The sequence below is a fragment of the Remersonia thermophila genome, chromosome 4 (genome assembly GCF_042764415.1).
Source record: "Remersonia thermophila strain ATCC 22073 chromosome 4, whole genome shotgun sequence".
Lineage (NCBI taxonomy): Eukaryota > Fungi > Ascomycota > Sordariomycetes > Sordariales > Chaetomiaceae > Remersonia > Remersonia thermophila.
Window position 1 is genome coordinate 1,836,029 of NC_092220.1, and position 22,614 is coordinate 1,858,642.

Genomic DNA, 22,614 nt, shown 5'->3' on the forward strand with positions numbered 1-22,614 from the left:
GGACACTTTGCATACATATCCCTAACCCTTGCAATCGCACTTGCGCTCGAAGATATCGGTCGATCAACTTCACAAGCATCACAGTCGAAATCAATCAAACCAATCAAGCTTGCAGGCGCTGGATCGCGTGCAAACGAAATAAGATTGAGACACTGCGATTTGCAGCGAACCTGGCGATGTAGTTCATACAAAACCCTAACCCGCAAAGCGCCTCAGGCATCGCCTCCTATGTCAACAATCACCACCCCGCCTGCGCCTAGCTTACTGTGTACACCCCTGGTATGCGTCCTTACCCTGGTAGCCCTAGCCTTGGTTACCCTGCCCAGCAGCTGTTTATCTATGTATATGCGCAATTTAATAGATTTCGCTAGGTTGTGCGGGTGGAAGATTGGTTGCAAAATCGTTGATTTCTAGCGATTTTGTTGTTGTTCATCGACCGATGTCCTCCATCGCAAGTGCGATTGCAAGGGTTAGGGATATATGCAAAATGTTTTGTGATTCGGTCTGGGAAGGGATTTGTACTGTGTAACTATACGGTCCGAAAAGTGTGTCTCATTTTGAAATTCGTTGCTCTAGTAGAGGAGGGCCCAGCAGCAAGCTACACCTACTAGTACATCTTGTGACGCTACAGGACCACAGTTCCTGGCGGATGCCATGGCCAGTCGTATCAAAGAAACGCATCATTGTCCCGAACCTGATCACATGCTTTTCTGGGTTGATTTCAGTTCCATCCGTTTCCTGTCGTCAAGTCGACTTGAAACCGCCCCGCAATCGTCATTCTGGCGCCGATCCGATGGGTCGACGTCGCTATTGCCTGATTCGGGAATGGTGGAGACCGGCTGCCCGGCAGATGCTCCCTTGGCCCCGGGTGGGCCCGGCTCTCATAGTGGGGCGGATATCCGGAGGAAGACGTCACCGGCTCCGGCGCTTGGGAGCGAATCCTTTTCCACCCGCCGGCATCTGTCCGGAAAGGCTTGACATCATGCGTCGCCCCAGTGACGAAGCGGTAGACGGCCGGTATATTAGGAGGCATAGGACTGTTAGGGCAGTGTCCCTCTCACCGTTGTGCTTCACGCGCGAAGTTCCTCATCACCCCAACGAATGCCGGCTTATTACAGTCTAAACTCCTATTAGCTTTATTCAGCAGCACTCTTCGATTGCTAAACACCCAAAAGCACCATGTCCGGCACTCAAAACACAAACCCTGGCAACTTTGCCAACCGGTGCGGTTTCCCCTTGCTTGCTGAGACTCACCGCATGTAGGGATCACCAAGCTAACATTCCTTTCCCCTCCACCCAGCCCCAAGGAAGAGGTCCGGGAGATTGCCTCGAAGGGGGGCCAGGCAAGCCACAGCGGCGGCTTCGCCAGCATGGATCCGGACAAGCAGCGCGAGATCGCCTCCAAGGGCGGCCACGCCTCGTCGGGCAGTTTCGCGCCCGGAAGTGAGCGTGCCAAGGAGGCTGGTCGCAAGGGCGGCTCTCACACAGGCAGTAGCCGGATGGAGGAGGATGCTGAATGATTCTGGAATGTCAATGTCTACCGTGCTGAGTTGTGGAGAGGCGGTTATTGCGTACAATGATCACCTCTAAGCAGGTTTATGAGGTCAGGCTATCGAGGCTTCGGTAGTGTTTTCCGCGAGGAAGTCTCCGTCCGTATCGGAGCGACCGGGCAGTAATAATGGCAGAACTGTGCAAACGCTTAATACGAATGCCTATGTGACATGACGGGTTCGTTGGCGTCGAGCTCGTTGGATCACAAAGACCGCAGCCGTTTGGTATCGAGGGCCAGTTTATGTATAGGCGCGCATAGCGAACGGTTTGTGTGGTGTGAGCTTCATGACGGCGGTCATGGGAGTACGCGGTGGTTGTGGTGGCTGCTTGCGCCTGACATGTTGCATGGATTTGACTCGGCCGGGTGGGTGGGACGCTACCTTTGGGAGGGGGCGATGAAGTAGCGCTCATGGATGCGGAGATAAAGACGATTGCACATCAGAGGGAGGTTGTTAGCCAAATGTACCTGCCATTTGGGAGTCGCCTTGGCGACGCCAAACAGCAGTAGTATATCTTGTAGGATAGTTGAGGAACGGCGTGTCCGTTTCCTTCTTGTTAGACTATTCAGACTATTGACATTGCACGATTGACGCCACTCTTCATATTGGGGTTATCAGAGGTAGCGGGGTGGCTGTGGGGAGTCTGGGGGCAGCCCGTTGAGGAGCACTAATTGCCTGGATGTTGCTCCACTCCAACATGATAATAATTACGCACCCGTCGGCCTATGGCCTCGGCTTGCGAAACTCCCTGTCTCATAGCTCAAATCCTATCCATATGACCAGAGAGTGAGATATCAAAGTTCCTGATGTATGTACCTAGGTACCTAGCCGACTTACTTGCAAAGCCACTTCTATTCCCTGCACGCTGCAGTAATCAGATACTTGATCCACGGCTTCCAACTGCGAACACTGCTCTAGGTGAGTTCCTCTTCACCAGGATCACTTCACCAACCACCAGGGCCAACATCGCCAGAAACACGGGCACACGACAGACCGACCCAAACAACAGCCATCAACAGTGATATGATCAATAAAATGCCGTATCGATATCCTGACCAGTCTTCCCTCTCCATGGCGCCGCGCCTCCCTTTTCCTGCTCAATCACATCGTCCAGGTAATTCCGCATGCGTAGCTTTCCATGCGGTCTTTGCATCCAGCCAAATCCTCATTTCATCTCGGCAGGTCTGAGTCTGTCGGGATGATTGCCTGCTTCCCATCTGCATTACTTCGGGCTCCAGCGTTGCATTGCAGTTGGCGATCACAGTAGTTATTAACAGATGGTGACATGCCTCGCGTGTCATGAGACTGTTGCTGCCATTTTACTGGAGCCAGGTCTGTTCACTTCTGATGGGCCGGCACAGACCATGCAGAATGGATCAAACAATATCAAACCAGGCAAGGCCGGGACACGCACCACCACAGAGCCAGCGGCCTACGAAGTGAAGCCACCCAAGTCTGGAGCTGGTTTGCATACCTAGGCTTCTCCTAAACCAATCAAGAAGTCTCCCTCCACCTCAGTGCTCTCGGGGTGTGACACCCTGCAGTCAGAGGTTGCGCGACGTCTTCCTTCTTTGAGACCCTGAAGCACAATGCTGTCAATCAAGCGTCAATTTCAAGTCTATGGCCTATCTCTGACGAGCCCAACACATGTACACTCTCTGATGCAATGGCTGGGGTCACATACACAGTACAACTCAACCAGGCACAATGAATCCAGCAGCATAAATTGCCTCTTCCTCCCGCCTACCTCGCCCCCTCCCTCCCCGGCGCCGCCGGGAGTTCGTGCATGCATCAAAGTGCCATTTCTGGCACCACGCCTCACATCATAAATGTCCAATGTCACTGCAAGTGTTGCAGCCTCGTCCAGCACTGCCCCGCGTTTTGGGAGCGAGCGGCTTTGGCAGGGAGATTGCTAATCAGTTCGAAACACAGCGGAAGCCTGGGGCAAGTCTATGGCAACCGAGGGAAATAAATATCTATGAATTCCCATCCTGTCCCTCGCATTCGTTTGGTTGAGAGTCAAGTGACTACGCTCCAGACTACGGCCACACTACCTTGCAAGCTTGGAACTTGTAACCTTTTCTGCCTCGTTGCATCCCTCTACACTCATATCATCCTGGTCCACCCAGATTCCCAGCTGTCATCATGGACAACGATGACACTTCAGCAAGTGAAGCCACCACTTACATCCGCCAAGATGTCGCTTTAGAGCGTGAAGACGGCACTTCAGAGCATCAAGAGGCCACTTTAGAAACCAAAGATGAAGAGGAGGAAGAGGTAGGGACGCAGCAGCCCAACCCAAGCAATCAATATCATCTCATGATCGCGCCTAGCTGACTGCGGCGCTCCCTTTCGCATGAGCATCGCGTAGTCCCTGTTACCGATAAAGAGATCGGTGCACGATTGCAACTCCAAACTTAGAGCGGAAGTGGCATGGCTAGACGATGAGCATTTCAAGAATCACTGGTCAGGGCAAGGGCTGGCCATTATTGAAGTCCTTGTTGTCAATGCGCAATTATACGACGAGATGCGACGGAAACGAACTCGACGAGGCATCTATGGCGAACAGGATACCCGAACACTACGGCCTCGGCCTAATCTGGAGTCACTTGTAGACGGGGAGACACACTGGATGCACTGCCTCCGCCTTCAGTCGCCACAACTCCTTCGTCTACTTGCCCGGCTGACTGGACAAGGCGCTCAGTGGGATTCTCACGCCCGTCACATCATCTTCGCCCCCTTTCGGGTATTCTACTACTTCTTGCCTCGGCTTAGGGAATGTCTTGAGATTGTGACAAGTGCAACACACAACGATATTGACCGGATATTTTCTCCCGGTGACGAAGCCATGAAAGTTTCAGAGATCGATCACGATGACGACAGCAATGATGACGATGACGGCGATGATGACGATGACGACGACAGCAACATTGATGCAGCGCTCTCGCAACCTTTGGATTCAAGAACAGCCATTCTGGAAGCGAAGCTCGATTCGCGAACTGCCCTGGCGCATATAAAAACGCTGGTCGACTTCATCGACCAGTCCATCATACCCCTATGGGACCGCGCCCGGGGCACCAGCCAGGAAAGGTTTCGCTTTCGCGACCTCTGTATGGCGTTTCAGCCTGGAGAGTTGCTCTACTCCCCCCTCTCCAGCTCAGAATCTATGGAAAAGCCTGGCACAGCACACAAATCACAGTTTGGCATCGTCAGCCGCCAAATTGTATGGAGGCTCTTCTCTATAAGAAACGAAAAAGTCGAGAGCGTCATGCTTGGTGATGGAAATGCGAATTCCGAAGATGGGCTGGATATCGACGTCTATCGCTTGGACCATGATGGAACCTCCTATGTCCCGATTTGCCGGAGGTTCACGATTCCCTTCTACACGGGGGAGAAAAACATACGGACGCTTGAAATATATCCGCTTCGCTATGTCAGGGATCACGAAACCATCAAGAGCAACCTTCTCAAACAGGGTGATCTGTTCCGCAAGGCAGTGGGGGAGAGGTTTCTTCATTACGAAGGCTGGACTGTCAGAGCCTCTCCTGATTCTTCTGCCCTTGAAGACAGTGTCAGCTCCGGGGGTGTAGGCACTTCTATCCAGAACATTGATAGTGATGTTATGGTTGACTTGGTGGAAGGTTACAAGTCAAAATCACTCATCAAGTTTGGGCCCTCATCGTGGAGCATCGGGCTGTTTGACTACAAACGAGATAAACAATGGGATATTCCACTTGCCGGACGAAGGTATCAACCTTGGAGACCAAATGCTCGAGTTCAGATGGGAAAAAAAGCCCTCTCTGTCCTTCGTCGAGCTGGAGGACCGGATACACGTTTACGAATGGCAAGAGACGCTTCTGTCCCAGATGAGTCTGCATATCTTACCGTGGCTAATTCTTGACAACGTAACAGGTATTCCGTCGCACAAAAGCAGAATCTCTTGAGTACTCGACCAGGACTAAAGGCATTTGATGAAGACAAAACGCCCCTCAAGGAACCTGACGAGGGTGACGGGGTGCTGCTGCCTCGGAGGGTAGTAGGATATGCCTTTCGAATCCGTCAGTTCGTTATGCTTGACATTCACTCGCTAAAAGACTTCCCGACATCTGAGAGCATCTTCGACAACCTCTGTATCAACGAGGTGCACATGCATATTGTCAAGTCCCTGGTAAAATCACACCTTGTGAAACAAGACGCCCGGAGGCGTCTCCCCAATGTTAGCCTCCGGCAGGACTTCATCCGCGGCAAAGGCTCTTCACTGGTTTTCTTGCTCCACGGAGTTCCCGGTGGTAAATACGTCTCTCCCAGCGCAAAAGGAATGATGGTTGCAAACTAACAGCATGCTCTGCCTATCAGTTGGAAAACGGCAACGGCTGAAGCTGTGGCCCAGGCCTACAAAAAGCCGCTCTTTGCTATCACTTGTGGAGACTTAGGGTTCACTCCCAACATGGTCGAGGATGCGCTCAGCGAAATATTTCGCTTGGCCTATCTTTGGGATTGTATTCTACTCCTCGATGAGGCCGACATCTTCCTCTCCCGCAGAGAATTAAAAGACCTCAAGCGAAACGCACTTGTTTCAGGTAAGGTCCGGGTGTCGGGAGACGGTCTGGCTAGAACACGTCAAACCACTTGACATGTGTCGAACATCATGCATGTCCGTGAACCAGCCCTTCGACCCAACGCTAACATTGCATACACAGTGTTCCTGCGCGTGCTCGAGTATTACAACGGCATTCTGTTCCTAACAACAAACCGAGTCGGCACCCTTGATGAGGCTTTCAAATCGCGAATTCATATGAGTCTCTACTACCCGCCTCTCGACAAGCGGCAAACCCTCACGGTCTTCAAAGTCAATATCCGGAACCTCAAGAGGATAATCGACGAAAAGCAAAAGCATGAGCATGAGCTAAAACCAGAAGAGCGCGGTCATGTCATGTCCATCAACAGCAATAGCATCCTCCGATTCGCGGAGTCTCACTATGACCAGAATGAAGCCACTCCTCACATGCGATGGAATGGAAGGCAAATTCGGAATGCATTTCAGATTGCGTCTTCCATTGCCGAGAGTGACGAAAGTACGCAGCTGAACGGCGAACATTTCGGCATGGTTGCCGATGCCAACCGGAATTTTGAAGACTGCTTTCACGCGGCGACGGAGGCAACGGACGCCGACAGAGCTCGAAAGACGAGGATTCGACGAGACGACTACGGAGCCACCGAAAGTGCACATCAAGCATCATGGTCAGCAAGCACAGTATATCCTCATGCAGGTTCCCGGGGGGGTTACGGATACCAGGAGAATTATCCCCATCGTAGGGGCCCATCTGGCTCTGGTTTTGGCCGCGAGGAGGCACACTTTTACGGCCACCGACCATCAAGAGCCCCCCCGCGTCATACGCCCGTCCAGGGCAGTAGGGATGCCAGCCCAGGGTGGCCAAGTCCTGGTCACCCAAGCACTGGCCAACCACCTCAACCCTGGGGCTTGAGACCGCCGCCCACTTTGCACCCCGCGTCGTCGGGGGCAGGCCGAGGAGGTCTGCAGCCACCACCACGAACCCGCGATCACAGCACGTCCCGCTCGTTTTCCCCTTCCCCTGCCAATGATGCCGCCGTTCAAGTCACGCCCAAACTTCAGCCTTCATCACCATCCCCGAACCAAGTCAGGCGGCCGCCGTCAACATCGGCTCGGGGTGCTGCCGCCGATTCAAGCAACCAACCCGCGGTGGCTTACAGCAGGGCTGGTCCCGCAGCCATGACACGCCGAGTATATCCGAGCACTACAGTCCAGCACGACAGCAGCATCTCGGCTGCGAACCCACCGGGACGGGCCAGGCAGCTGCCGCAAGAGGAAGTCCTCTTCGAGGGCACGGAATTGAACAGGGAAGAGAACACAGTGGCAAACTACAACAGGGAGTACGGTCATTACGGGGCGGGAGATGACAGTGCCCCGTACTATTACGGTGAAGGGGCCGAGATTGGGGCTCCAGATATGCAGGGGCTGGATGGCAACGAGTTTGAGGGCGGTAGAGATGGTAATGGTCCGAACTTATGGGGGGAGGTCGGAGGATACCAAGAGGAAATGATGCGGAAGTTTGGGTGAACGGCGATTCACATCAGAGCGGCAACGTCTTTTATTTGTTTTGTCTTTCTTTTCTCTTTTTTTTCCTTTTCTTTCGTCCTTTTACGCCAACTGTTTGTTTCATTATGTATTATTTCTCGTTTCTGCTGATGAGACATGACTGCACATTGACGTTCTGCCGTTTCGTTCATAACGAACCGACGTCCAAGCTTTCAGTGTTGATTACTCGTTATCAAAGGTTCTATGAGTTGGCCAATCCTCTCCGGTAGTAGCAAACCATTTGTATTCTGACTCCAGGTCTTCGTATCGGCATGAAACTCACCAGACTATCTGCCTCCAACGCCTGTTTCCCGCATAGCTCACCCAGTGTGTAATACTGCCCAAATCATATCATCTATCCTTAACCGGAGTCCAACTCGTCATTTATGAGCATCCTTGCCCTCCTCCCGATCCAACATTCTCCTCAGTTCTTCACCAGCGAGTTGCGGCACTCCTGCCCTGTTATCAAGTCATGCAGGTTCTGAAACGTTGTCGTCGCGATCTCCACCAAGGCCTCCTCCGTCAGGAACGCCTGGTGGCCCGTGACCACGACGTTGGGGAACGTCAACAGGCGCATGAGCTGGTCATCCTGGATGATGTCGCCGCTGTGGTCCTTGTAGAAGAGGTCGCCCTCCTCCTCGTACACGTCAATGCCGAGACCGCCGAGCTGGCCCTTCTTGAGCGCCGTGATGACGCTCTTTGTGTGAATCAGCCCGCCCCGCGAGGTGTTGATCAGCAGCGCGCCCTTTTTCATCTGAGCCAGCGAGGAGTCATTGATGATGTGCCGCGTCTGCTCCGTCAGGGGGCAGTGCAGCGAGATGATGTCGCACTCCGAAAGCAGCTCCTCCAGGGACCTGAACTCGCCCAGCTCGAGGAAGGCGTTGTTGGGGAAGGGGTCGTACGCCAGCAGGCGGCAGCCGTAGCCGTGCAGGATGCGGGCAAAGGCAAAGCCGATCTTGCCGAGGCCGACGAGGCCGACCGTCTTGCCGTGCAGCGTGGTGCCAACAAGGCCCTGGAGGTTGAAGTTGCCGTCGCGAACGCGGTTGTAGGCGCGGTGGATGTGGCGGTTCAGGACCTGGAGCAGGGCCACAGCGAACTCAGCCACGGACTCGGGCGAGTAGGAGGGGACGTTGGCCACGAAGATGCCAAGCTGCTTGGCGACGGCCAGGTCGACGTTGTTGTAGCCAGCGCAGCGGAGCAGCACGGCGCGAACGCCGGCTTCGTGGAGGGCCTGCAGCACGGGGGCTGAGAGGTCGTCATTGACAAAGACGCAGACAGCGTCAACGCCCTTGGCAACGGAGGTGGTCTTGGGCTTGAGGGCGAAGTCGTAGAAGAAGACCTCGACAGCTCCGGGGAATCTGTCCGCCACCTCGCTGAGGTACTTTTTGTCGTAGGGTTTTGCGCTGAAGACAGCGAGCTTGATGGTTTTCTTGGTCATCTTGTTCAGATGGTGAGAAATGGTAAGTAAGTAGGTGGATAGGTAGGTAGGTAAGGTAGTTTACCCAAGCAATGGAACAATGAAACTCTGCGTTGTGCTCGCTGTCTTTTCGCAGGATCAAGCCTCAGATATCCCAGATAATATGCTGCTGGCTAGCGTCGTGAGCCTCCACCGTAACCCAGGCAAACTCCCTCTAGAAGCCTCCACCGCCGCCCCCCAAACAACGCGCGATCACAGCCGCACGACGCACGATAGCGCCCAACTGTCCACTGTTCCCGCCGTGTTCAGGCCATCGCTTGCGGGATGTACGATCTCGCTTCCGCCTTAGCTCGTACCGCATCACCGACCGCATTCAGCCTGCAGAGATTTCTCGGCGATGCAACCCTTGGGCTTTCTGAGCCCAAGCCCAGACCTGGGGCATACTAGCCACCGCGTGGGCTTCGGCAGACATGGCGTGGGTGGACGGCAACCCGGCGGCCCTCGCCAGCGTCTTTCGAAGGACAAAACATCATGGGCACTTTGCTCCCTGAGCTGATAATTAGACATCATCAACCTCGAGGAGCCACCTTAAGACGGAACCCGAGGCCGCCTCCGGGCGATATCGCCTGTGCCAAGCTACATGCCCTGTCCAATGGCCGCAGCACAACGCGTCCCGTGTTGGCACCCCAGCGGTGGTCGGCGACCGGCGAGACCGCTCGGGAGCGTGGGGTGACGACGGCGGCTTGGCGAAAGATCAGGCCACCACGGATCACCACCGACAGCCGTACCATACCATAGCACGCCGGAACCGAATCGGACACGGACGGCGCCGGTTGCGACAAACGTGTGTATAAAAAGGCATCCCTAAAGAACCACCAAGATGCTGGGAATATCCATCGACAAGCGCAATAGCTTATTTCAACTACCTATCAACGTTGTCCATTGCACAAGATGCGACTATTCGACGCGTTCAAGAAGTCACAAGTGCCGACGGTCGACGAACTGTCGGACCCTGATGAAGGGCTCAGCGAGGAGGAGAAGGCAAAGATTGTACGTTTCCCTCGATGCATCCTAGAAAGGCGACCATTGCCTTACACGGGCAGCCAGCCCGACCAGCACACACTCGACGCTAACCCTAGATTCAGGAGAGACAACTGCTGTGGAAGCTCGACCTCCAAATCATCCCATGGCTCTGCATCCTCTACCTCCTCGCCTTTCTCGACCGCGCCAACATCGGCAACGCCAAAATCGCCGGTCTCACAAAAGACCTGGACCTCACCACCTCGCAATTCAACGCCACCCTCACCATCTTCTTTGTCTCTTACTCGGTGTTTGAGCCGCTCACCAATGTGCTCCTCAAACGCATGCGCCCCTCCATCTTCATCCCCCTCATCATGCTCGCCTGGGGCCTCACCATGACCTTCATGGGCTTCGTCCACAACTACGCCGGCCTGATGGCGGCGCGGTGGTTCCTCGGTCTCACCGAGGCGGGCCTGTTCCCCGGTCTCAATTACTACCTCAGCTGCTGGTATAAGCGCTCCGAGCTGGGCATCCGCGTGGTACGTTCTCCCGGCGTCTGTTGTTTCCGCCGCCCCTGAAACAGGCTCGCAGGCTAACAACCTTTTTTTTTTTTTTTTCTTTTGCGACAGGCAATCTTTTTCTCCTCCGCCGCCATCGCAGGTTCCTTCGGCGGTCTCCTCGCCGCCGCCATCGAGCAGATGCACGGCGTGGGCGGCAAGCCGGGCTGGGCGTGGATCTTCATCCTGGAAGGCCTGCTCACCGTCGTCTTCGCCGTCGCCTCCTTCTGGATGGTGCACGACTTCCCGTCCGAGGCCAAGTTCCTGTCCCGCGAGGACCTGGCGCGCGTGCTGCGGCGGCTGCGCGAGGACAACCAGAGCAGCGCCGAGCAGGAGTCGTACTCGCACGGCGCCCTGTGGTCGTCGCTGCTCGACTGGAAGATGTGGCTGGGCATGGCCATCTACATGGGCACGACGGTGCCGCTCTACGCCTTCAGCATCTTCCTGCCGACCATCATCTCGGAGATGGGGTGGGCCACAAACGTCGTGCAGACGCAGCTCTACAGCGTGCCGCCGTACGTCGCCGCGGCGCTGCTGACGGTGGTGGTGGGCTGGCTGGCGGATCGCACCCGCACGCGGGGCATCTACAACCTGGTCTCGAGCTCGCTGGGCGCCGTGGGCTTTGCCATGCTGCTCGGCAGCACGAACCCGGGCGTCCAGTACGCCGGCACGTTCCTCGGCGCCATGGGCATCTACCCCTGCATCAGCAACACCATCACGTGGATGGCCAACAACGTGGAGGGCGTGTACCGCAGAGGCATCATCCTCGGGTTCGTCATTGGGTGGGGTAACCTCAACGGCATCGTCAGCTCCAACATCTACTTTTCGCCGCCGAGGTACATTGAAGGCCATGCCATCGTGCTGGCCTTCTTGGCTGTGTTTTTGTTTGGCGGCAGTCTGCTGATGACGGTCCTGCTGCGGGTTGAGAACAAGAGGAGAAAGGCCGGAAAGAGGGACTACTGGGCCGAGGGCAAGTCGGAGAAGGAGTTGGTGCAGAGAGGTGATATGAGGCCGGACTTCATCTACACCCCGTAATCAGAGAGGGATACGTATCGGGACCGTTTTGTAACAATAATGGTTAGATCGGGATAGACAGTATGTATACTTGAGTAATGATGATCATGACGTTCCTTGCTCGCGTCCTTGCGATAGCTTATTCATGAGTAAACTCAAATGGCGGCAAATACGTTTTGTGAATGGCCCTGCGTCGTGTCATGGATCCAAGACCTTGGACGAGGCTTTCTACTATACATGAGATGAGATGAACCTGATGGATGAGGCAGGGTCCCCTGCCATATCGAGAAAGCTAACATCAGGGGTTAACATAGGTGATCATCTGATGGCCTTGATGCTTGTGCAACATGCCGCTATGTGTATGGGATCTCGTCAGGTGTATGTATCAAGGCACCTCCTCCTTTGGGGTCTCCTTCTTGGAACAGTGGACGGCCCTTGAGAACGGCAATCATCACATTGATTTTGCAGACCCGACTGGTAATCATCGACGGATATTCACGGAGCAATCGGCCCTTCATCAGCCGATTTCTTCTTTGATTTTCGGACGCTACGTTGTACCATCACCATACCCTCGCTTCCAACAAAAGGCTTAATGGCTCAAGTATACGAATAGGCGCCCTTCTGGCCCGTGCCCAACACCGTCACCAGCTTGATCCTCTCGCAGCCCGCCTCAGACTCGATGATGGGCGCAACAATGTTGTAAACCGCGGCGGCACCAGGCTCCTTGCAAGCGAGCCAGTACGTGCTGCCGACGAACCAGAAGTATCCCTCGGTATAGACTGCGACGTAAAGCGGTCAGCTGGGAGCGCCAGCGTTCATGCGTGGCGGGGCGCGACTTACTGATAACGCCCATGCCCGCCCGGTCTCTTCCCTCTCCCGCGGCCTTGCCAGCCGCGGTGGCCCTGAGCGCGCCGGTGGTTCCGTCGAAAAACCAATACTGCCCGCCGGGGACGTCGACGTGCTAGGTAGTTATTGCAGGTAGGGTCAGCGACATGGTGCACCTCTCGCCGCCGAACGTACGCAAGGGAAGGGGCGGGGTGGTCCGTACCAAATTGCCCTCTGGCCGCAAGATGGTCTTGTTCGAGTACGAGCCGCAATCATACATGGGCGGGGCGTGGTAGCACCAGGTGCTCGTCTGGACGTCGGCGCCGACGCGGAACCGCAGCCCGCTGATTTCCACCGGGCGACCGTTGATGGCGGGGTTGGAGCTCTGGACCTGCAGCGTGAAGGGATTGCCCGGGCCGAGGGTCGCGATCAGGTGCAGCTGGTCCCCGGCGCCGCAAAAGTACATGTCCGGGCTGTAGCAAGCTTCGCCGCAGCGGAGCGTTGGCTGGCCGTACAGGATCGGGCACAGGAAGTTGCCGTCGTAGCATGTGTATTGGGATGGGTAGTAGGGCGCAGGGCCGCAGAAGTGGATGTCTTCGGCGAGGGCCCCGAGGGGGGCGATGGCGCCGACGGCGAGGAAGACAAGGGAGCGGAGTGCCATGTTGGGAGGTGGGTGGTGATTCTGAAGCGTGCAAATAGGTGGATGGATGAGATGAGGATGGCGGGCTTCTGTGGCAAGCCTCTTCCGCGGGGGATGCCCTGCCTTTAACTACAACATCGGAACGCCCGACCTGGAAAAAGCATAAGAATACTCTCCCGCCACTAGGAAGCCCCTTTGCAAGCTCTGCCTTGACCACCGGAATCCTCCTTTCAGCCATCCCGCCGGCGGCGTGACCGTCATGATACCTCCCTGGGCCGAACCGTGACGTGGGTGGTGTGACCCCAATCCGGGGTTTGTTATGTCACTGCGCCGCGGATCTTCGTTCAGCCTTAGGCAGGTAAGGTAGCACTGGAGCCGAGATTGTGCATCGGGCTCGAAGCGGCGAGTGAAGCCGGACGGGTTATACGAGAAAGGCTGCACGACCGGGGCTTCTTGATGACGGGTGCCATCGCCGTGATTCCCGGCGTGATTGGTCTGTTCCGACGCTCTGGCATCCCGCAGCTTCGGCGCCCGGGGGCCCTGCTTTGACGGCAGCCAAGACTTTAGCAAGCCAAACACGAGGCGGGAACACATGTTGCAGCCAGCGTCGATCCACGTTGAACCAGGCCGCTGTTGTTGTTATGCGGGCAACGGAAAAGGGTCCATCCTAGCAGACGCTCCATGACCTCATACCGTTATGCTAGCAACTCCGTACGCCCTCGTTTCAAGCTGCTATTGCTATGACAACCGTTCTAGGGGTTGGTCCGGGGCCTAGCATACCTTCGCCGTGCTGAGAGCGTAATCACAAGACCGTCGTATCTATCCGCCCTCTAATCGCCCGAGAACACCACCCCCTTGAAGGCCGATTCGGAAACCCAGGAACAAGCCTCTTCCTTTCTCAGCATTCTCCGACAAGCCATCAAAGCCGCAATGCCTCCACCATTCCGGACGGCACGGTACCTACCTAGCATGCCTCCATGCTCCATGCAGCCTTTCACCGGTGCCCGAGGACCCGGAGATCGCTGCTGGTCTAGATCTCACCACCTTCCCGATTTTCGTCCGTGGCTTAGGTACTAGGAGTATCACAACACAACCTGCACGCCCGATACACCCCGACGCATGCTCGTATGTCTTGGATCCATCGCCGGTGAACTTTGAACTTCAGGCTGCAACCTCCCTCCACTGGCAAGATCGGAACGACCTCTTCACCGATGCTAGGCAATCATCAGGCATTCATTACGTATTCGCCCTAGGGGCCCGCCCTAGAGCAAGGCAAGGAAGGTATTTTCCCCCCCGCCCCCCGCGGCGTTGCCGTCGTCAAATCCACCTCTCATCGTCCACCCTCCGCTCCTCCAAGTGCTTCATCACCGCCCGGTAATCCCGACACACATGCTTCCCATCCCACCCATCGCTCCCCGTCACCCGCTCCGGGAAGGTCGTGTGCTGCCCCTCCAGCGCCACGTCTCCCGAGCACATGATGCTTTGTCGCAAGTAGTCGACGCAGTGGCCCAAGTGCCAGGCCGCGTCATCCGCCTCGCGCCCTTCCTCCTCGTCTCCCCGATGCAGGAGCTCGGGCCGGCCCGCGGTAAAGGCGGCGGCGACCCCGGCGAGGGTGTGCAGGCAGTGAAGCTGGTGGGTGAGGGACGTGGTGAAGGTGGAGGGCGGGTAGTGAGAGAGCGGGGTAGGGAGGTTGTCGTAGCGGCGCGCGGTGGTGTTGGTGTCGACGCGGACGTAGCCGAGACCGCCTGTCGTGGCCCGTGTTAGCAGCGCGTTGCGTGAGGGGGGAGGGGGGTTTGCTCGGGGGTGGGGGGGTTGGCTTACGGGGAACGATGCTCAGCCACCGCTCCTGCACCTCATCGGTGAAAAAGTCCTCGCCGTTCTCCGGGAAGAAGGTCGGGTCCGGCGAGAATTGCTGGATCTGCTTCGGGAACGTCGGCGCAAACCCCGTGATGTCCCCCCCAACATCCACATCCACCGGGCCAGCCGATTTGGCCCGCCCGCGATCCAGCACGAGCACGAGGATGACCACCAACAACGCCGTATCGACCAGCGACCGCACCGACATGAACGCCTTCCACATCCTCCGCCTCCTCGAGAGTCTCCTGTGCGGAATGTCCGGATCCCCGGCCGTGATGTCGCTCCATGCCCTCTCTTCGTCGACGGCCTTGTAGAACGGATCGGATGGGTCTAGGAACGCCGTGCTGTGCTTTTCGTCGCCTGCGACATCGTCGAACCGGATCTCGTGATACCGCGTCCCCGGGGCAGGGGAGGGGAGTGGTTGCATCATCGTGGCGGCTGTTGGTGATTAAAAGTTGGTCATTCAAGGAAACAGGACCGCCTGCGATCCAAACGAATTGAACGGCGCGTCGATGGTGTGCTAAAGGATGGGGTGAGTTGAGCCGCCAAGCTCAAACAAAGACTTGGGCTGTCCGGCGATTAAATACGCGCGGTCTGGTGTGCTGTCGTGGTCCCAGACGCCTGGTGTTTCAGGGCGCCTCAACGCCCCTGCGTGAGCCGCAGCATGGGCCGATGGTGGACCCTAGCGCGCCAGCGTTTCGCGATGCCATTCCCACTTCATTCCAGCATGTTTCGCAGCAAGGGTTGTACTTGACGATTAAAGAAGACACAAGATTCGCTAAACAGGGGGTTGCCTTGACCCCTGGGAGGCCCAGATTGAGGCGCAGACACTGCAGCATCATCAACACAACGAGGTGAACATGGAGGACGATGATGACGGAAGACCCCAAGGAGTATACTATATTTCCAATACCAATCTAAGGCGCAGCGCGTGCCCAGGAAATGCGCATGCCAGATCCCAAAGCATGGCAGGACATGGAACCTGTCCAACGGGCCAGCTGGGTCGTCTCTTGGACCAGCCGTCGGCCGGTGGGATTTCTGGGAGGCGGCTTGCATCCAGTACGAGAAACACTATGCCGTTCTCGGCAGATGCTCCTCGATGCAGGCCATGCTCTGACAGGAAAGAACAGAGCCAAAGGCGCATGGCGCTTCGCAGGCCAGCGGCGCGCCCGCCGCCCGGATGCGCACGCTGGAGCCTGACACCCCAGCGCAGCTTGCGGGGCTCAGTCCATGGATGCCGGAAACGATCGCGGACCGCTACCGGTGGTTGCGGGCGATCGGCAGCTACGGTGGCTGCCTTACCGCCGCCCCTTGCCTCGCGTGCCACGGCCAGCCTCAAGCACCTTGAGGCGCTTCTGGAACCGTTCGCCCACGGCGACACCGCTGCCGCGCGGCCCATCGGCGCTGTCGAGGGTCCTCTTGCGGCTCTTCTCCAGCAGCGCCTTGGTGCCGAGGCCGGCGCTCTTGGACTTGGTCAAGCGGCTGATGCGGTCGACGCCCTCGCTGAGGTCGCGCCACTCCTCGCCGCCAAAGTTCATGCGGCGGCTGCTGCCCTCCAACCTAGCACGCTTGGCGCGGTCCTTCTTGCTCTCCTTTGGCAGGCGCACAAAGTTGGTCTCTTCGAACTCGCGACGCTCCTCCTCCCTGCGGCGTTCGGCGGCCGTCTTGACCTTGCGGCCGCGGTTCACAATGGTCGTGCCGATGCTGGGCTCGGCGATGGGCGCCGTGGACATCTCGTCGGCAATGAATTCGTCAAGCGTGGCGGACTTTAGAGGACGGCGGTCGGCCTTCTCGCGGCGCTCCGTGGTGGGCATGGCCACGGGCGCGATCTTGGGCGGCCGATACACTCCGGAGGCGTCCTTCTCCTTGTCCTTGGCTTGAGCAGCCGCCGCGGGGCGCTGCCAGGAAGCGAGGTTGGGACGGTGTTGCAGATCGGTGACGTTGACCTTGTCCAGGCCGTCGGCCTGGTCGTCGTCCTCGTCCGACTCGCCGTCTTCGCTGCCGGACTCGGAGTCGGACTTGCCGTCCTGGGCGGCGGCTTGTTCTGCAGCCCTGGCGGCGCGCTCTGCATCGTCGGCGGCCCGGAGGACCTTGTCGATCTGGAAACGCAGCTTGTCTTCGAGCGGCCGGGTGCCCTTTTCGAGGTACAGCCGCAGCTCGACGAGCTTGGAAACCACGAGGTCGCTGAGGCTCTGGCCGTCCTGCTGGGCGTCGGATCCCGACTTGGATTGGCGCAGCTTGAGGAGAATAAGAAAGACGAGGTTTTGCAGGTACGACAGCAGCAGCTCGTTCTTGACGTCGAGGAGCGACAGGCCTTCCTTCGGAAGCTCAATGCCGGCGAGTTTCGGGGCTGCCTCGAGGGTGGTGGTAAGCGATCGGGTCAGGGAGTCCAGCAAGGCTGGCAGCGTTGCGGGTGCCGCCATGATTGCGGCCGTGTGAGTCGGTCTGGGTGGACGACCTTGGGTTGCAAGCGCTGCCGGTGGGTGTTGTTGGGGGGGTGGGTGAAGGATCAACAAGATGGGACTGGACGCAATGGGAAAGTCTGAAGTTTTGCTGCCGGCTGCATCCAACTTTTTTTGTGGGTCCAGGCAAGGCTGATGCCAAGCCCCGCTCAAGCCTTGTCGCTCCAATCATGTTTCCGAGGCCGCGCCACCTTGCGGCTTGAAGCACGGACCCACCAGGCCTCGTCCCACGTAAGGGTCCACCGTGCCTCGTCTTGCCAATTCCCAAAAGACGACAGGTTGCATGGATGCCTTTTCGCCAACGACGCGGACAAGAAGCAAGGCCCCTATCAGAGACCTGTCTAGACGCACTGCCTGACTTGGAGGCCGCGACATTCCTCCAACCCCCCTCCCTCCATCCCACTTCTAGCCTTCGTTCACGGTCGTTTGTTTTCCGTTTCTCGTCCTTTTTTTTCTTGCCCAAGCCATCGTTCCTTGTTGCCAGCGACACTTGGGACGTTGCTGTTTACGCTGCTGCTTATTGACTCCCAATTTCGGTAACGGGAAGCTTCCAGGACAAACAGACCAAGACGAAGACGCAGCCGACCGCCGCCAACGCCGCTGCATCGCCATCGCGCGTCCGAGCCTCGACCACCCCCGAGCGAGCCCTTTCAGATGCTCTGATTCCTCCCTCCTCCGGTTCAGATCCCGCCGACGATGCAGTTACGAAAGCCCACGCCCTCAGGCGCGCTCCTCGCGCTGGTCGCCGCGCCCCAGCTGGCCTCGGCCTTCTACCTCCCCGGCGTCGCGCCCACCTCGTACAAGCAGGATGAGCAGGTGCCGCTCTACGTCAACGCCATCCGGCCCGTCGCCGGCGCCGACGCCATGCTGCACTCGGTCGTCTCGTACGACTACTACCACCCCATCTTCCAGTTCTGCCGCCCTCCCGACGGGCCCAAGGACGTCGGCGCCAGCCTCGGCAGCATCTTGTTCGGCGACAGGATAAAGACGTCTTCCTTTCAGCTGCACATGGCCAAGAACGAGACGTGCAAGACGCTCTGCGAGACCACGTACCCGCCCTCGGCCGCCCAGTTCATCAACTCGCTGATGAACGCCGGCGTGAGCCTCAACTGGCTCGTCGACGGCCTTCCGGCGGGCCAGCGCATCATCGACGAGATCAGCGACACCGAGTTCTACAACCCGGGCTTCCTCATGGGCCAGCACATCGGCGACACGGAGAAGGTGCAGTTCAACAACCACTACGACATCATCGTCGAGTACCACGCCGTCCCGGGGGCCAAGGATGAGTACCGCGTCGTCGGCGTCATCGTTCAGCCCGAATCGCGCAAGTACACCGGGCCCGTCGAGGCCGACACGTGCAACCAGGCCCTCGACCCGGTTGTGCTGGACGAGGGGGCCGACACCAAGGTCACGTTCACCTACAGCGTCTACTGGGTGCCGTCCAAGACGGCGTGGGCCACGCGCTGGGACAAGTACCTGCACGTGTTCGATCCCAAGATTCACTGGTTCTCGCTCGTCAACTCGGCCTTCATCGTCGTGTTCCTGGTCCTGACCGTCATGTCCATCCTCGTGCGCGCCCTGCGCAAGGACATTGCCCGCTACAACCGGCTCGACCAGCTCAGCCTCGACGACCTGTCGGGCACCTCGGCGGTCATGGAGGACGGCGTGCAGGAGGACTCGGGCTGGAAGCTCGTGCACGGCGACGTGTTCCGCACCCCGAGCCACCCGCTGCTGCTGTCGGTCCTCCTCGGCAACGGCGCCCAGCTCTTCGTCATGACGGGCCTCACCATCGCCTTTGCCCTGCTCGGCTTCCTCTCGCCCTCCAACCGCGGGTCCCTCGGCACCATCATCATCCTGCTCTACACGGTGCTCGGCTTCATCGGCGGCTACACCTCGTCCCGCCTGTACAAGTCGATGCAGGGCGACCGCTGGAAGCTGTGCATCATCCTGACGCCCCTGCTCGTCCCGGGCATCGTCTTTGGCGTCTTCTTCCTGCTCGACCTGTTCCTCTGGGCCGAGCAGTCGTCGGGCGCCGTGCCCTTCACCACCATGCTCGCCATCATCCTCATCTGGTTCCTCATCAGCGTCCCCCTCTCCTTCGCCGGCTCTTGGCTCGGCTTCCGCGCCCCGACCATCGAGCCCCCCGTCCGCACCAACCAGATCCCGCGCCAGATCCCCCCCGTCACCACCTACCTGCGCCCGATCCCCAGCGCGCTGCTGGTCGGCCTGCTCCCCTTCGGCGCCATCTTTGTCGAGCTCTACTTCATCATGAGCTCCATCTGGTTCAGCAGGATCTACTACATGTTCGGCTTCCTGTTCCTGTGCTACGGCCTTATGATCATGACGTGCGCCTCGGTGACGGTCCTGCTCGTCTACTTTTTGCTGTGCGCCGAAAACTACAACTGGCAGTGGCGCGCCTTCCTCGCCCCGGCCACCACCGCCGTCTACATCTTCCTCAACGCCATCATCTACTGGATCAGCAAGCTGTCCCTGGGCGGGTTTGTCGGCAGCGTGCTGTACATTGGGTACAGCTTGATGATCTCGTTCTTGTTCTTTATTCTTACGGGTGAGTTTCTTTTTTTTTCCTTGTCATTGCCCAAGACTCGGTCTCTTGGCTAACTTTGCGTCAGGCTCGATCGGCTTCTTCGCCAGCTGGATGTTTGTGCGCAAGATTTACTCGTCCATCAAGATCGACTAGGCGAGGCGAAGCACGCGTAGGAGAGCTGAGAGCTCACGAAAAAAGCCTGGGCAGGAGAGGAGGTTTGTTGCGCGACGTTCAAGGACTTTTTGCGGCAATGGACGATGGGAGGGACCTTTTATTACCTACTCGGTGCCGTGCCTTTCATGTACCAACACAGTGCAAAAATAGCGAGGGGTTGTATGTATTATCAGCCAGGGTTCGCCTTTTTTTTCCTAGCTGCCCGCTGCCGTGGCATGTATGGCGGGATATTGGCTGTGCTGTAGAGAGGGTGGAGCTTTGCGCAAAAGTAGACGGATCGGCACCAGATGAACTACAGGCAGCTGGACACGACCAAGACGAGCGGGCTGTGCTACCTACGTTGGAGCAGCTCATGAACGCGGGTATTTCATCCATCTTCCATCTCGGTACCTATGCATACGCGATGCGGTTCGGATACCACCGCCTCCGGCCCAGGAGGCAGGTTCTTTTTTTTTTTTTTTGTTTTGTTTTGTTTTGTTTTCTTTTCTTTTATTCTTCTTGTTTTACTAAGCATCGCATCAAGTGGTCATAACCACGCCAGCCTAGTGCTGAGGCCTGTTAAGTAACTCTGGCTTCCTGAAGCGCCGTTTCCCTGTTCGTAACTCCCGACAATGCTAATCAAACAGCAGAGCTCAGTTGCTGAGCTCGCAGCACGGAATCTTCAACGTAAGCCCTCGGAGACATAATATTCTCTCCAGTCGTACATGCCAGCCCGGGAGCATCATTCCGTCTTCGTGTCTCTGACTACGATGACGGCAAAGGCTTGAATGCGTTGCCGCTCATGTCGCTGAGTACCCATACCCATCCACCCCGGCAGAGATGCCGGTCTCCTCTGGTTATAAAGGAGAGAGCAAACCTCCCCATGGCATGTCCTGGCAGATCGGGTTGAGCGCCGGCTGTTTCGGTCTTGCGGGCCAGGTGGCTCACCAACCTGCCTTTCTCTCCGCCGCACAGGGCCCCAACGCACGCTTGGACATTGCGCCATCAATCCGCGTCGTCGTCGTCGTCGTCGTCATCCGCCCCCAAAAAGGTAAACTGCTTGGGCTTCTGCCCGCCGCCGCCCGCCGCGAGCAGGCTCTCCCGCCGCTCCAGCCCCGGCACCAGCCCGGCCTCCTGCTGGCTCTGCATCCGGGCCCGCTCGCGCTCCCGGGCCATGCGCTCCCGCTCCTCGCGCATCCTCCTCTCGCGCTCCTCGCGCTCCTCGGCCTCGCGGCGCAGCCGCTCGCGCTCCTCCTCCTCGGCGCGCTTGCGCTTCCGCTCCTCCTCGGCGGGGTCGTAGCCCTTGGGGTTGATGCCGGCGTCGACGAGGGCCTGGACGGCGGCCAGCGCGCCGGAGCGGATGCGCGCCTCGGACGGCCAGGGGAGGAAGGTGGCGTCGCGGAGCGGGTTGACGGCCGGGCGGAGGTGGGTGGGGAGCTTGGACTCGGCGGCGGCCTTGGTGGCCGGGGCGGTGGCGGCGGCGGCCGAGAGCTTTTCTTGGAGGGGCGCTTGCGAGGGCGGGAGGGTGGCGGCGGTGTCCTGGGTCAGGGCCGTCGGGGCCGGGGCCAGGGCGCCGCTGCCGGGGAAGACGGCCGAGGCGTCGGCGGCCGGGGCGGCGAAGCTGAGGTTGAAGCTGGTGTTGGGGGTTTGGGTCTGGCGGAACGAGTCGTCGGCGTCGGCGGGCTGGGAAAAGGAGGCCTGCTGCTGCGAGGGGGGCTGGGGCGTGGGGATCTCGACGCCGTTGGTGACGCCGGGGAGGGGGAGGGTGTTGCGGCTGATGCGGCGGGCGTAGGCGAGGAGCTCGGCGGTGGTGAAGCGGTATTCGGGGTGGGCGGGCGGGTGGGTGGTGACGGGCACGGCCTTGAGCTCCTTGCGCATGGTCCAGAGGGAGCTGGCGATGTCTTTTATTTGCGTGTCGAGCAGCGACGTCTCTTGGCGGAGCTGCTGGATGCGGGCGGCGTTGTTCTGGTGCCGCTCGAGCAGCTTGAGGCCCTCGGCGAGCTCGGCCTCGGCGGCGACGAGCTCTTCGGCAACCGTCCTGGACGGATTGTTCTTAGCAAGCGAGTCGATCATGCTGCCGAGAGCTCTTTCGAGCTTCTCGAAGCGGGCGTCGAGGTCCTTGTCCATGGCGGGCGCATCGGTCGACCTCTAGCGAAAGGGGGTTGGACGGCAGCAGCTATGGTTGCAACATGTAGAAGGAGGTTCAAGTCCCCTCGGGAATGTGAACGCTGGAAGCTTTTTGGCACCTGACGGGACCTTGGGTGAGGCAACTGAACGAATGCACGAGTGCACGAATGCACGAATGCACGAATGCGCTTGGTTGACTGCCGCGACCCGATGCGCGCTTGTCAAACCGTTCAGGGAACGGCGCCGGGCCAGAACTGTGGGGCTCCCTCTGCCTGGTGGGGCCCTCAGGATCTCTCAGCCTTGGCATGCGATGGAGCCCGTTGCAGGAT

The 22,614-nt window shown here is 58.3% G+C and overlaps 8 protein-coding genes across 8 annotated transcripts; 3 read left to right on the plus strand and 5 right to left on the minus strand.

The window, feature by feature from the left end:
* Positions 1-1,179: 1,179 nt before the first annotated feature.
* Positions 1,180-1,520, plus strand: VTJ83DRAFT_4658 (uncharacterized protein; the record flags this gene model as incomplete). Its single annotated transcript, XM_071011171.1, has 2 exons — positions 1,180-1,223; positions 1,301-1,520. The coding sequence occupies 2 exons, from the start codon at positions 1,180-1,182 to the stop codon at positions 1,518-1,520; spliced, it is 264 nt and encodes an 87-aa protein (XP_070866108.1).
* Positions 1,521-8,092: 6,572 nt separating this feature from the next.
* VTJ83DRAFT_4659 (uncharacterized protein) lies at positions 8,093-9,106 on the minus strand (the record flags this gene model as incomplete). Its single annotated transcript, XM_071011172.1, has 1 exon — positions 8,093-9,106. The coding sequence occupies one exon, from the start codon at positions 9,104-9,106 to the stop codon at positions 8,093-8,095; it is 1,014 nt and encodes a 337-aa protein (XP_070866109.1).
* A 930-nt stretch (positions 9,107-10,036) lies between these two features.
* VTJ83DRAFT_4660 (uncharacterized protein) lies at positions 10,037-11,697 on the plus strand (the record flags this gene model as incomplete). Its single annotated transcript, XM_071011174.1, has 3 exons — positions 10,037-10,135; positions 10,231-10,644; positions 10,735-11,697. The coding sequence occupies 3 exons, from the start codon at positions 10,037-10,039 to the stop codon at positions 11,695-11,697; spliced, it is 1,476 nt and encodes a 491-aa protein (XP_070866110.1).
* Positions 11,698-12,273: 576 nt separating this feature from the next.
* On the minus strand, positions 12,274-13,162 carry VTJ83DRAFT_4661 (uncharacterized protein; the record flags this gene model as incomplete). Its single annotated transcript, XM_071011175.1, has 3 exons — positions 12,274-12,455; positions 12,517-12,637; positions 12,725-13,162. The coding sequence occupies 3 exons, from the start codon at positions 13,160-13,162 to the stop codon at positions 12,274-12,276; spliced, it is 741 nt and encodes a 246-aa protein (XP_070866111.1).
* A 1,296-nt stretch (positions 13,163-14,458) lies between these two features.
* VTJ83DRAFT_4662 (uncharacterized protein) lies at positions 14,459-15,428 on the minus strand (the record flags this gene model as incomplete). Its single annotated transcript, XM_071011176.1, has 2 exons — positions 14,459-14,886; positions 14,963-15,428. 2 exons carry the CDS (start codon positions 15,426-15,428, stop codon positions 14,459-14,461), a joined length of 894 nt encoding a protein of 297 aa, XP_070866112.1.
* An 868-nt stretch (positions 15,429-16,296) lies between these two features.
* Positions 16,297-17,421, minus strand: VTJ83DRAFT_4663 (uncharacterized protein; the record flags this gene model as incomplete). Its single annotated transcript, XM_071011177.1, has 1 exon — positions 16,297-17,421. The coding sequence occupies one exon, from the start codon at positions 17,419-17,421 to the stop codon at positions 16,297-16,299; it is 1,125 nt and encodes a 374-aa protein (XP_070866113.1).
* A 735-nt stretch (positions 17,422-18,156) lies between these two features.
* Positions 18,157-20,158, plus strand: VTJ83DRAFT_4664 (uncharacterized protein; the record flags this gene model as incomplete). The annotated part of the gene is made up of 2 exons (XM_071011178.1): positions 18,157-20,026; positions 20,091-20,158. 2 exons carry the CDS (start codon positions 18,157-18,159, stop codon positions 20,156-20,158), a joined length of 1,938 nt encoding a protein of 645 aa, XP_070866114.1.
* A 1,005-nt stretch (positions 20,159-21,163) lies between these two features.
* On the minus strand, positions 21,164-22,285 carry VTJ83DRAFT_4665 (uncharacterized protein; the record flags this gene model as incomplete). Its single annotated transcript, XM_071011179.1, has 1 exon — positions 21,164-22,285. The coding sequence occupies one exon, from the start codon at positions 22,283-22,285 to the stop codon at positions 21,164-21,166; it is 1,122 nt and encodes a 373-aa protein (XP_070866115.1).
* Between the last annotated feature and the right edge of the window lie 329 nt (positions 22,286-22,614).